The sequence below is a fragment of the Bufo bufo genome, chromosome 8 (assembly GCF_905171765.1).
Source record: "Bufo bufo chromosome 8, aBufBuf1.1, whole genome shotgun sequence".
Lineage (NCBI taxonomy): Eukaryota > Metazoa > Chordata > Amphibia > Anura > Bufonidae > Bufo > Bufo bufo.
In genome coordinates, this window is record NC_053396.1 from 9,994,920 (window position 1) to 10,007,571 (window position 12,652).

The following is a 12,652-nucleotide window of genomic DNA, read 5'->3' on the forward strand; positions in this document are numbered from 1 at the left end:
CTATTCTGCTGGTGGAATCACTGTGTACATACATTACTTATCCTGTACTGATCCTGAGTTTCATCCTGTGTTATTCTCCAGAGCTGCACTCACTATTCTGCTGGTGAAGTCACTGTGTACATACATTACTTATCGTGTACTGATCCTGAGTTACATCCTGTATTATACTCCAGAGCTGCACTCACTATTCTGCTGGTGGAGTCACTGTGTACATACATTACTTATCGTGTACTGATCCTGAGTTACATCCTGTATTATACTCCAGAGCTGCACTCACTATTCTGCTGGTGGAGTCAGTGTACATACATTACATTACTTATCCTGTACTGATCCTGAGTTACATCCTGTATTATACTCCAGAGCTGCACTCACTATTCTGCTGGTGCAGTCACTGTGTACATACATTACTTATCGTGTACTGATCCTGAGTTAAATCCTGTATTATACTCCAGAGCTGCACTCACTATTCTGCTGGTGCAGTCACTGTATACATACATTACTTATCTGTACTGATCCTGAGTTATATCCTGCATTATACTTCAGAGCTGCATTTACAATCCTGCTGATTATTAATGTATATGTTCAACAAACTTGTTGACAGACTCCTCGCAATGCAGGTTTTCTGAGCTCCTATAACGTAGGGGGGCAGTTAGTTTTTCCTACATCAGATAACTGTACAGTGCCTGGTATAAACAAGACACTTCCTAGAAAAAGTTCTGTGCAGACACTAAACAGGAAGGTGATGGCAGCTCTGAAGCTTGCAGAATTGTGAATGCAGCTCTGGAGCATATATATTTCATATTCTCAGACCATCTAGATTTGTTAGAGGTCGTAGATGCAGATCCATCTGTCCTTGTGGATTCCTGCTGTCTGGTACTAAGTCTTTTATATATGGCTTCGGATCGCTATATAAGGAGGCGACTGTCAGAAGAAGACCCTGTGTTCTTCAAGATCTTTATCCCTCGGAAAACTCCCGGAGCTTCACTCTAAAGCCCTGGCTCATTTGCATAAGTAACACTGTAAGCAGGACGGTTTTACAAGAGCTCGTTGGCTGGAGCGGCCATGTCTTGTTCCAGCGGTGGATGATATGTGGCTGCAGTACAGAACACGAGGGGAAGGACCTATCACAAATATTATTCCAGTCCGCTGGAGAGAACGCAGCTGTGCGCAGTAGATCAGGGTGCGACAATCTGTGGGTGCATGCTGGGACTTGTGGTTCTTCTGGGGGACTTGTGTAGAGAGGTCTTGCTATAGGCAGTCACAGACTGTTGTTCAATGGCAGGGGTTTATCCTGTGACCCTCCAGCTTTTGCATACTACAACTCCCAGCATGCATATCTCTTAAAGGGATTGTCCACTTTTTTTAGAATGTGTAGGTCCAGGGTTATAATTGATCCTGATGCACCCCTGCCCTTTATGGCCCAAATGACCAATACTATATGTGATTACATGGGCTTACAAGTAAGTCCTAACTCCTGCGATCGCTATCGTTAGAACATGGACAGATTGTTATACCCTGTCTTTCCTGCAGGGGGCGCAGAAGAGAAATGAAGTATATATCAATATGCTAGGGAGGGTTCCCTTATATTCTTAAATTTAGACATGAGACTCCATCTTTAGAGTGTACAACTTTAAGGGACTAATCTATCGCCCCTCACCGCCCCCTGAATGATATCATCGAGGACTCAGTTATAAACAGATCACGAAGACTTGAGTCGACGACCGCAAAGTAAAATGTTTAGTTTTGCGGGTGCCAAAAAAATTGTAGTCATTTCCCACTGTAGAAGACAAACCTCAATAGAAACCTTTTCCATCATTCCATTCATTGCTACAGTCCACCTCGCCCTACAGTCCTGCCCATCTTGACCTTCCCAGTTCATGAACAGAATTCCAGAAATGCAGTAAGGACTGACTCATTCGCAGGCAGAATGGTAAAATAGTCAGAGGTGGTGGCTCTGCACAGTGATGTAGATTAATATGCCATTCAGGGCCTGTGGAAAGCTGGGTGACAGTCCCTGTGGGACCCCGTCTAGGGTAAGCATTAAGAAACCCGTATACCGCCATATGGTCTATTCTGTCTCATGATTGTGCTGTTCTGAAACCAGACAATGACCCATTATTAGTCCTGCGTCTGTGAGATAAAGCATCGTCCTCCAGTCAGTGACACAGCAGTCTGCGGTGGGGGTTGTCTAATACTGTAAAGGCTGCTATACGGTTACACTATATATAGTGCGGTGCAGGGATGACAGGGGGAGGGTGTATTTCACCAGTACATCTTGTATGTATGATGTTCTGTTCACTGGAAAGTACAGGTCTGAAGCCTGAGGCTGCACTACTGAGAGAGTCTGGTGACGAACCATCCACACGGCACTGTGCATGCGCTAGTCTCCCATGCGGCTGCTGGATGGGTCTGGTAGTGTAATGCAATGATGACCAGATGTCCTAAACTAATACTAGGCCCAGACCAAGCCCCCAGACTACTACAGATCCCACACCAGACCCCTACATACAGATTCAGACCAAATCTTTAAACTAATATACAGACCCCAGACCAGGCTCCATATAAACCAACCCCAAACCTATACCAGAACCCAAAACTTTTACAGACTCCCTTTACTTAGACCCCCAAACTAATACAGACCCCAGACCAGGCTCCATATAAACCAACACCAACCCCAGACCAGACCCAGGTCAGAACCCAAAATTATTACAGACTCTCTTTACACAGACCCCAGACCCCCAAACTAATACAAACCCTAGACCAGGCTCCATATAAACCAACACCAACCCCAGACCAGACCCAGATCGGAACCCAAAATGATTACAGACCCCAGACCAGGCTCCATATAAACCAACACCAACCCCAGACCAGACCCAGATCGGAACCCAAAATTATTACAGACTCCCTTTACACAGACCCCCAAACTAATACAGACCCCAGACCAGGCTCCATATAAACCAACACCAACCCCAGACCAGACCCAGATCAGAACCCAAAATTATTACAGACTCTCTTTACACAGACCCCAGACCCCCAAACTAATACAGACCCTAGACCAGGCTCCATATAAACCAACACCAACCCCAGACCAGACCCAGATCGGAACCCAAAATTATTACAGACTCCCTTTACACAGACCCCCAAACTAATACAGACCCCAGACCAGGCTCCATATAAACCAACACCAACCCCAGACCAGACCCAGATCAGAACCCAAAATTATTACAGACTCTCTTTACACAGACCCCAGACCCCCAAACTAATACAGACCCTAGACCAGGCTCCATATAAACCAACACCAACCCCAGACCAGACCCAGATCAGAACCCAAAATTATTACAGACTCCCTTTACACAGACCCCCAAACTAATACAGACCCTAGACCAGGCTCCATATAAACCAACCCCAGACCAGACCCAAAATTATTACAGGCTCCCTTTACACAGACCCAGACCCCCAAACTAATACAGACCTCAGACCAGGCTCCATATAAACCAAGCCCAGACAAGACCCAGACCGGAACCCAAAATTATTACAGACTCCCTTTACATAGACCCAGACCCCCAAACTAATACAGACCTCAGACCAGACCCTCATATCTACAGAATCAAAGCAAACCCTTTATTTACTGACCCTCATTAAAACCTGCAGACTATTACTGACTCCAGACCAGAGCCCCTATATACAAACTCAGACCAAACCTCTGAACCACAACAGACCCCAGACCTGACTCCAAAATTAATACAGACCCCTTTTTTACAGACATAGACCCATAAACTAACACAGACCTCTATACAGACCCAGGCTAGACCACCATATACACAGAACCAAAGCAGACCCCCTATGTATAGACCCAGACAAAACCCACAAACTATTAAAGATCCCCTATGTGCAAACCAGACCCCCTAACGTATACAAATCCCAAACCAGAACTTCCAAACAAACATAGACCCTTGCCCAGATGTCCTAACCAATAAACCCCAGACCAGGCACCCTATATACAGGGAGTGCAGAATTATTAGGCAAGTTGTATTTTTGAGGATTAATTTTATTATTGAACAACAACCATGTTCTCAATGAACCCAAAAAACTCATTAATATCAAAGCTGAATATTTTTGGAAGTAGTTTTTAGTTTGTTTTTAGTTTTAGCTATTTTAGGGGGATATCTGTGTGTGCAGGTGACTATTACTGTGCATAATTATTACGCAACTTAACAAAAAACAAATATATACCCATTTCAATTATTTATTTTTACCAGTGAAACCAATATAACATCTCAACATTCACAAATATACATTTCTGACATTCAAAAACAAAACAAAAACAAATCCGTGACCAATATAGCCACCTTTCTTTGCAAGGACACTCAAAAGCCTGCCATCCATGGATTCTGTCAGTGTTTTGATCTGTTCACCATCAACATTGCGTGCAGCAGCAACCACAGCCTCCCAGACACTGTTCAGAGAGGTGTACTGTTTTCCCTCCTTGTAAATCTCACATTTGATGATGGACCACAGGTTCTCAATGGGGTTCAGATCAGGTGAACAAGGAGGCCATGTCATTAGATTTTCTTCTCCTATACCCTTTCTTGCCAGCCACGCTGTGGAGTACTTGGACGCGTGTGATGGAGCATTGTCCTGCATGAAAATCATGTTTTTCTTGAAGGATGCAGACTTCTTCCTGTACCACTGCTTGAAGAAGGTGTCTTCCAGAAACTGGCAGTAGGACTGGGAGTTGAGCTTGACTCCATCCTCAACCCGAAAAGGCCCCACAAGCTCATCTTTGATGATACCAGCCCAAACCAGTACTCCACCTCCACCTTGCTGGCGTCTGAGTCGGACTGGAGCTCTCTGCCCTTTACCAATCCAGCCACGGGCCCATCCATCTGGCCCATCAAAACTCACTCTCATTTCATCAGTCCATAAAACCTTAGAAAAATCAGTCTTGAGATATTTCTTGGCCCAGTCTTGACGTTTCAGCTTGTGTGTCTTGTTCAGTGGTGGTCGTCTTTCAGCCTTTCTTACCTTGGCCATGTCTCTGAGTATTGCACACCTTGTGCTTTTGGGCACTCCAGTGATGTTGCAGCTCTGAAATATGGCCAAACTGGTGGCAAGTGGCATCTTGGCAGCTGCACGCTTGACTTTTCTCAGTTCATGGGCAGTTATTTTGCGCCTTGGTTTTTCCACACGCTTCTTGCGACCCTGTTGACTATTTTGAATGAAACGCTTGATTGTTCGATGATCACGCTTCAGAAGCTTTTCAATTTTAAGAGTGCTGCATCCCTCTGCAAGATATCTCACTATTTTTGACTTTTCTGAGCCTGTCAAGTCCTTCTTTTGACCCATTTTGCCAAAGGAAAGGAAGTTGCCTAATAATTATGCACACCTGATATAGGGTGTTGATGTCATTAGACCACACCCCTTCTCATTACAGAGATGCACATCACCTAATATGCTTAATTGGTAGTAGGCTTTCGAGCCTATACAGCTTGGAGTAAGACAACATGCATAAAGAGGATGATGTGGTCAAAATACTCATTTGCCTTATAATTCTGCACTCCCTGTATACAGAAACACAGACCAGAAGACCCAAAGTAATACAGACTCCAGACTAAAACCATGTATACAGATTTCGGACTTCCTATACACAGACCTCAGACCACACTGCCTATATACAGATTAGACCCCAAAACTAATACAGACTCCAGACTAAACCCAATATATACAGACCAAGACCAGACCTCCTATATGAAGATCCCACACTAGACCTATATACTGACCCAAACTAGACAAGAACCCCTATATACAGACCAGACCCCCCAAACTAATACACTCCAGACTAAACCCAATAAATACATCCCAAGAGGAGACTGCCTATATGAAGAAGACCCCAGACCCAGACTCTATATATACAGACCCAAAACAAATACTCCTTCATACAGACCAGTCCCTCAAACCAGACCTATAAACTAACAGTCCCCAGATCAGGCATCCTATATATACAGACTAGACCAGAACCTCTAAACATGTACAGACCGCAGACCAGATGTTTCCTGGGGTGGTGTCTTTCTGGAGTCCAGTAGGTCCCCCCTTTTACCAGACGTTTGTTCTGAGGACAAGATGTCTCGTCCTGATGTTTGTCCTCTGCCATGGAGAACTTGTGAAGATCCAGTCAACATCCATATCCATATCTGACTTGGCTGGAATAGTGCACGTAGAATGCATTCAGGAAAGTCTTCAGACCCTTTTATATTTGATGTTGCTTCTTGTGCTAAAATAACAAAAAAGTTCACATTTTCCCCAGCATTTTGCTCCCCCAACAATGACAAAGTGATAACGGAATTTGTAAAACCTTTGCTAATTTATTAAAAAGTAAAAACTAAACTCTTGTATTAATGTAAGTATTCAGTGCCTTCACTCAGGACATAAGTAAATATGCAGTACGCAGCCCTGCAGGGTATTGCGATGGTGAGGTCACGGTTAATAGGCAAACGAGGGTTGCTCTTGGTTACTCACAGTTTATGAAAGACCCTGGGCAGGCGTACAGCAGTGATGGGGAGGCTGGCACAGAAGTCCTCTGGGGCACTCTCAGTGTATAGGGACCAGGCCGGTGGTAGGTGAGGTGCCCTGGGTGTTGCAGGTTTAATGTGCCGGTGGCAAGATCCCTTTAAGTTCGTGACGCCAGTGCCGGTAACGGTGGCACACCGATTTATAATAGGAATAATTGAGGAACACGATGTTGTGGTGAACCAGAACTTCCTTTTACTGGAAACAATTAACTATTTACAGTCTTAGGTTCAGTTCCATATGACAGCAGCAGTCACAAGCAGGCTTTTACAATAATGGCAGGCACAATGTTCTTGCAAGATACTCAGAGGGTTAACACACTTACAGATCAGGCTGCACTTTTCCTCAGAAATCCTGTCTGTCTTAATCCCAAGGCCCGTACGCCCTATTGTTGGCTTTTTCCTTGGTTAGGGAAACTTCCTCAGGTATATGTCCTTGCTTTGCATGTAAAATCCTTCTGCCCTTCAGCTCTCTTGTCTGGCTGGAATACTGGCTCTGCTCTGCTCTGTTATGGGAACTTGGTTTCTTTCAGGAGGCAGGCTCTTCTCCTGGTAGCAACTAGAAGCCTGGACTGTCTAGCTGCATATCAGAGGCTGGATCCCAGCTACCCTCTGCCTAGGGTACACACAGACTTCAGGAATCCACAAGTCTGACTGACTTCTCTCTCTGGTCTAGGCCTGGCTAAATATACTAGGGGCCCCCTAGCTCCCTCTAGTGTCTAGGAGGAGGAATTACACCCCTACAGGCCTGGTCAACTGGAGATAACATTAAATAACATGAAAATATACATTAAAATGACATATAAAATACAATGGCCCTGTTCCACAGGAGGTGGAGAACAACATGGCCCAATTGACCCTTGTGTAGTGCCCACATTTACCTAGTGGGACACTACATTCAGTCCCTTCACTCAGGACATAAGTCTTCAGCCCCTTTACTTGGGACTTAGTTGGAGCCCCTTTGGCAGTGAGTCCAGCCTCCAGTTTTCCCTAAGCTGCTTCCGTGTTGTCTTGGCTGTGTGCTTAGGGTCACTGTCTTGTTGGAAGGTGAACCTTCGGCCCAGTCCGAGGTCCAGAGCTCTGGATCAGATTTCCATTAAGTATATCTCTATAATTTGATCAATTCAGATTTCCCTCCACACTGACCAGTCTCCCTGTCCCCCCCAGCATGACGCTGCCACCAGCATGCTTCACTGTAGGGATGGTATGGGGCAGGTGATGAGCAGCGCCTGGTTTCCTCCTGACATGATGATGCCATCACCATGCTTCGCTGTAGGGATGGTGATGAGATGAGTGGCACCTGTTTTCCTCCAGACATGACATTTAGAATTGAGGCCAAACAGTTAAATGTTGGTTTAATTGGACCAGAGAGTCTAGTTTCTCGCAGTCTGAGATTTCTTTAGGTCATTTTCTTTACAAACTCCAGGTGGCCTTCATGTGTCCTTTACTGCGGAGAGGCTTCTTTCTGGAAACTCTGCCATAAAGCCCAGATTGGTGGAGGCTGCAGTGATGGTCGACCTTCTTGAAGTTTCTCCCATCTGCACACAGGATCTTTGGAGCTCAGCCAGAGTGACCTTTGGGTCACCTTTCTTAAGAAGGCCCTTCTCCCCTGAGGGCAGCCAGCTCTAGGAAGAGTCCTGGTTGTTCCAAACTTCTTCCATTTATGAATTATGGAGGCCACTGTGTTCTTGGGAACTTTCAGTGCAGCAGAACTATTTTATCCCCTTCTCTAGATCTGTGCCTCCACACAATCCTGTCTCTGAGCTCTAGAGGCAGTTCTCTCCTCCTCATGGCTTGGTTTTTTACTCTGATCTGCAGGCTCTGAATGCTTACTGTATGTCCATGAGAAATTTTAGCTTTTTCTTTTACATAAATTTGCAAACATTTCTAAAATTCTGTAAGAATTTTTTATTAAGGGGTATTTAGTGCAGATTGATGGTGGAAACTGGAATTGTTTTATTTTATCACAAGTAGAAACGGAAAATGTGAAAAAGTGGAAGGGTCTGAAGTGTTTCTGAATGCACTGGATGTGAACATTGATTTGGATGGTGAGTTGAATCCAGAGCAGAGCAGAACTGGATGCAGAGGGACACCCAAAACATGTATAAATCTGGGCCCCACCCTGCATTGTCCTACATGACCCATCATCCGCTGTGTGCCTGTGACGGGTCATGTGAAATACCTACGTCACGCTAAAATCCTGCAGCATGAAAGACAAATAGCAGCAACCAGGTCTCCGAGTAGATTCAAGTCGGAACAAAGAGGAGGTGATGGGTGTATCAATGCAATTATAACATTCGATTAACCCTCCATAGCCAGAGGCTTTGCAGGAAGTGACTCTGTCTAGTAAATGGTTGCCACCCAGCTTTCCCAGAATTTGACAGAACTTTTAAAAATAGAGAATTTATAGTCCTATTCTTAGGCAAGTCTTCTAGTCCTTAGAGTATATGGAGCCTCCCGCCCACCGCTCCTTGCAGATGAGCTCACTTGTCTTCCCAGTAAGGACTGTATGTGGGGGAAGTCTCGTCCATGTGAAGCCCCTTGCAGTAGCGAGATTCCTTACAGTACAATGTCGTGATTCATCTCTAACCCATGACTGAGGTGATTGGAATGATGTGGGCTGTCTGAGGAAAGCCCAAATCTGCCTGTAATGTTCTGTGTATGGGCAGTCTACAGGGTGCAGGCATCGGACTCCAGTATACCGACTGCAATGTAATAACCCTACATTGGGTGACTATTACTTAAAGGGGTGTTGCGGTTGTGATAAGGATGCTAGAATGTGACCATATGATCTGTATGACTGTATGACTCTGGCCTTAAAGGGGTTCCACCAAAATCAAAGGTTTTCCATGACAATGGGGGTCCTGATACCCCCAAACGAGCCATGGTCAATGTGCGATTCTGCTCTATTCATTCTCAATGGGACTGCCGGAAATAGTTGGGGGGGGGGGGGGGGGGGTTCAGGAAGCCCACTATTTAGCTACAGTTCGAAGCATTGGTTCTTGCTTCGTCGGGGGTACCTTAGTTCATTGACAACAGTGCCTACCCACCTCCATTGGCAGGGCCCCTCCTCAGGAACCTCATGAGCTCATTTCGCAATCTGGGAGTGATTTGTCCAAAATGGAAAATCCCTTTAAGAAAATGTAATAGGCATTCTAAAGTAGGTGGTCTCGTAGACATCTTGTAAAGAACATTTCCTCCTGATCCCTACTAGTCCAAGGGTGGGACTTCATTAAAGGGTGGTGCTAGGGCTAGGGGAGTCTGTGAGAAAAAGCAGTGGTGGAGAGCTCCTGCTGTATCCAGGTGCCTTACAGCCAAAGAGAGGTTTTGTGAGATGGAGGTGATGGGTTCCTTTAAGGCTTGTTAAGATTTCTAATACTGGTGTCTCCAACAAACACTGGTATTGTACTTTTCTTAGAAGTACAGAGCTGAACAGCACCCCTAAAACTGAGTAAACCCCACTTTGCCTCTACAAAAGTCATATAATGTAGTAGTAGAGTCTTTATTGACCCAAGGAACCTAAATTGACTCACCGCATCTGCTTCTTCTAGGTGTTGAAGGAAACCAGTTTGAGAAAGACTTTGTGTCTGCCCATAACATATACAGGAAGAAACATGGATCCCCACCGCTGCAGCTCAACCGAGACCTCTGCCGCTCAGCACAGGCATGGGCAGACCACCTGCTGTCCATACAGACCCTCAAACACAGCGGGACGGACCATGGAGAGAACTTGTACTACAAATACAGCTCCAGCACCAGAGAGCTCCCAGGTAATTCCTGCAAATACTAGATCATATGCTGCCATTGTACACCCAGCCACCACATACATGACCCACAACCCACTCAACCCACTCAGGACTATTCTCCTTTTTAGTCAGATGCCTGACACGTTCATTCTTTCTTTGTGTCAAGCTCCACCCTCCCAGGCCCTGTTCTAGGCATACCTTTTTGCCCAATGGGTTCTCCTAGTCTTAATATCTTAGCATTTATAGGCCAACTCCATCTTCAGGAAAGTATTTTCACTCACATTTGGGACTGAAGGGGAGTCCAGTCTCAAGTTGCTTTCAACAAGAGTGAACCTGTGTAAGTGGTTGCATTAATATATAGTTTACGTCTCTTTGGCTAAGTCCCTGACAAAATGAAGGGAATTAGCAGACATGGACCTCTAATTTCTAGGTTTAATGTCCCTTGAAGGCTCTTTCTTGATATACCTAAACCTGGTCTTAGACCTAAAATCTTCTTGTTCCACCCAACAGGTCAGGAACCTGTTGAATCATGGTACGATGAAATAAAAAACTATGATTTCGGACGGCCTGGTTTCCGCAGTAACACAGGTAAATCTCAATGTCCTCACTTGAATTGTGTTAGACTGCATAAATTCGAAGCCCCCCTCACTTCATCATCTTTTGTCTTCTCTAATGAAGGTCACTTCACCCAAGTTGTCTGGAAAGACTCAAAAGAAGTTGGCGTTGGTATAGCGACAGATGGCAATGGTCTTTTCTTCGTGGTGGGACAGTACAACACGGCAGGCAACATCACCAACCCAGGTTATTTTGAAAAGAATGTGCTGCCCTCAGGGACAGCCCCAACAGTATCAGATAACGATGGATCCAGTTCACGGTGGAAACCAAGTGTCACCAAGCCATCAGAGCCAGAGAAGACAAGTGATCGAAAGCAGCCAACGGCAGTATTTGGCAGGCAAGGTAAGAAGCTCAGGTCGGTGGAACATTGGTCATTACATTAGAGGGGGTCTACATGATCTCATCTTCTGGTGAAAAAGGTTTGTTCAGAATGTCCCATCTTCTGTTGGGTCTTCAGAGTCTCAATGGTTCACACTTTCTTTCATTGTCTCCATTGTCTCCAGTCTTGGTCGTCATCTTTTTCTTTTGGCTTGAGGGTATCTCTCTATCATGGTCTCCTTCTTTTCTCTTGAGCCAAATTTCCCATTTCTCATGAGTTAGATCTTCTCATGATGATGATTTCTTTGTCATCTCCATCCATCTATCTTGGTCACCTTCCTTTACATCCAAGCGGTCTACATGATCCTATTTCCTGTTAACTATATGAGCATGTTTTTTCTACAAACCCTCATCTTCTGTTGAGTCTTCAGACTCCTCAATCCTCAATGGTCCACACCTTCTTTTATTGTCTCAGTCTTGGTCACCTTCTTCTTCTTTTGTCTTCACAGTATCTCTATCTATCAGGGTCTCCTTCTTTTCTCTTGAGCCTAATTTCCCTTTCTCATGAGTTAGATCTTCTCATGATAAAGCTCCAATCTGGCCATGGGTTCTCCAAGAAGAAATTATGGCCTGATTCTTTGTCTAGTAGCCAACATGTTCTTAAAGGTCTTTGGAAACACTCATACTTTCAGTTTAGAATAAATGTTTACCATTTCATGGGGACTTGCTATGGTGAATTAAAGTGGAGTATTGGGTGAAGTAATCGTTGAATGTTTTTATATTTTTCAGCAGTAAAACTTGGCAATTTTGAACAAGAAGCATTGGACACTCACAATAAGTATCGCCGATTGCATGGGGCACCCCCTCTACAGCTGTCCAGAGAACTGAGTGAATCTAGTCAGAAATGGGCTAACCACCTTCTCTCCATCAATGCACTGCAGCACAGCAACACCAACCATGGAGAGAACCTGTGGTACAAGTGGAACTCAAGTGTGAGGGACGCATCTGGTAAGGAATCGCCACCAGACACATGATCCATTTCTAGTGTCTTTGGAATTTCTGGACTTATTTTCCCTTTTTTTCTGCTGAAATTTTGAGACATTATCAAGCAATTTTATATTACTATAGCCAGGGGAAGCTTTATCTACTTTTTAATGGAATTGCATAAATATGAATCCCCCTATTATAATGGTATTTTTGGAGTATGCTCCTTACAAATAAATTCTCTTTTGGAAATGTCAGAAGATGCCAACTAATTACAGTCTCTTTGTACGTATTTTAGGCTCCGAGGTTGTGGATACATGGTACAACGAGATAAAAGACTACAACTTTAGCAAGCCAGGCTTCCAGTCCAACACCGGTGAGGAGCTCATGTATATGAACTCTAAGGGATCGCTCTCTCTACGG

General features: G+C 44.7%; 1 protein-coding gene and 1 long non-coding RNA gene across 4 annotated transcripts in view; both read left to right on the plus strand.

Moving 5' to 3' along the window:
• Positions 1 to 12,652, plus strand: part of LOC120977266 — a 52,416-nt gene that overhangs the window by 30,598 nt on the left and 9,166 nt on the right. For 2 of the 3 annotated variants that reach the window (XM_040405116.1, XM_040405117.1), the window contains exons 6-10: positions 10,118 to 10,336; positions 10,823 to 10,900; positions 10,991 to 11,269; positions 12,035 to 12,253; positions 12,528 to 12,605. In XM_040405116.1, the coding sequence (XP_040261050.1) occupies positions 10,118 to 10,336; positions 10,823 to 10,900; positions 10,991 to 11,269; positions 12,035 to 12,253; positions 12,528 to 12,605 (873 nt within the window). The remainder of the gene's footprint in view (positions 1 to 10,117; positions 10,337 to 10,822; positions 10,901 to 10,990; positions 11,270 to 12,034; positions 12,254 to 12,527; positions 12,606 to 12,652) is intronic. The other variant, XM_040405118.1, reaches the window with a different exon arrangement.
• On the plus strand, positions 2,426 to 3,202 carry LOC120977269. Its single transcript, XR_005773863.1, has 2 exons — positions 2,426 to 2,689; positions 2,878 to 3,202. It is a non-coding gene; the product is annotated as an uncharacterized LOC120977269 (long non-coding RNA).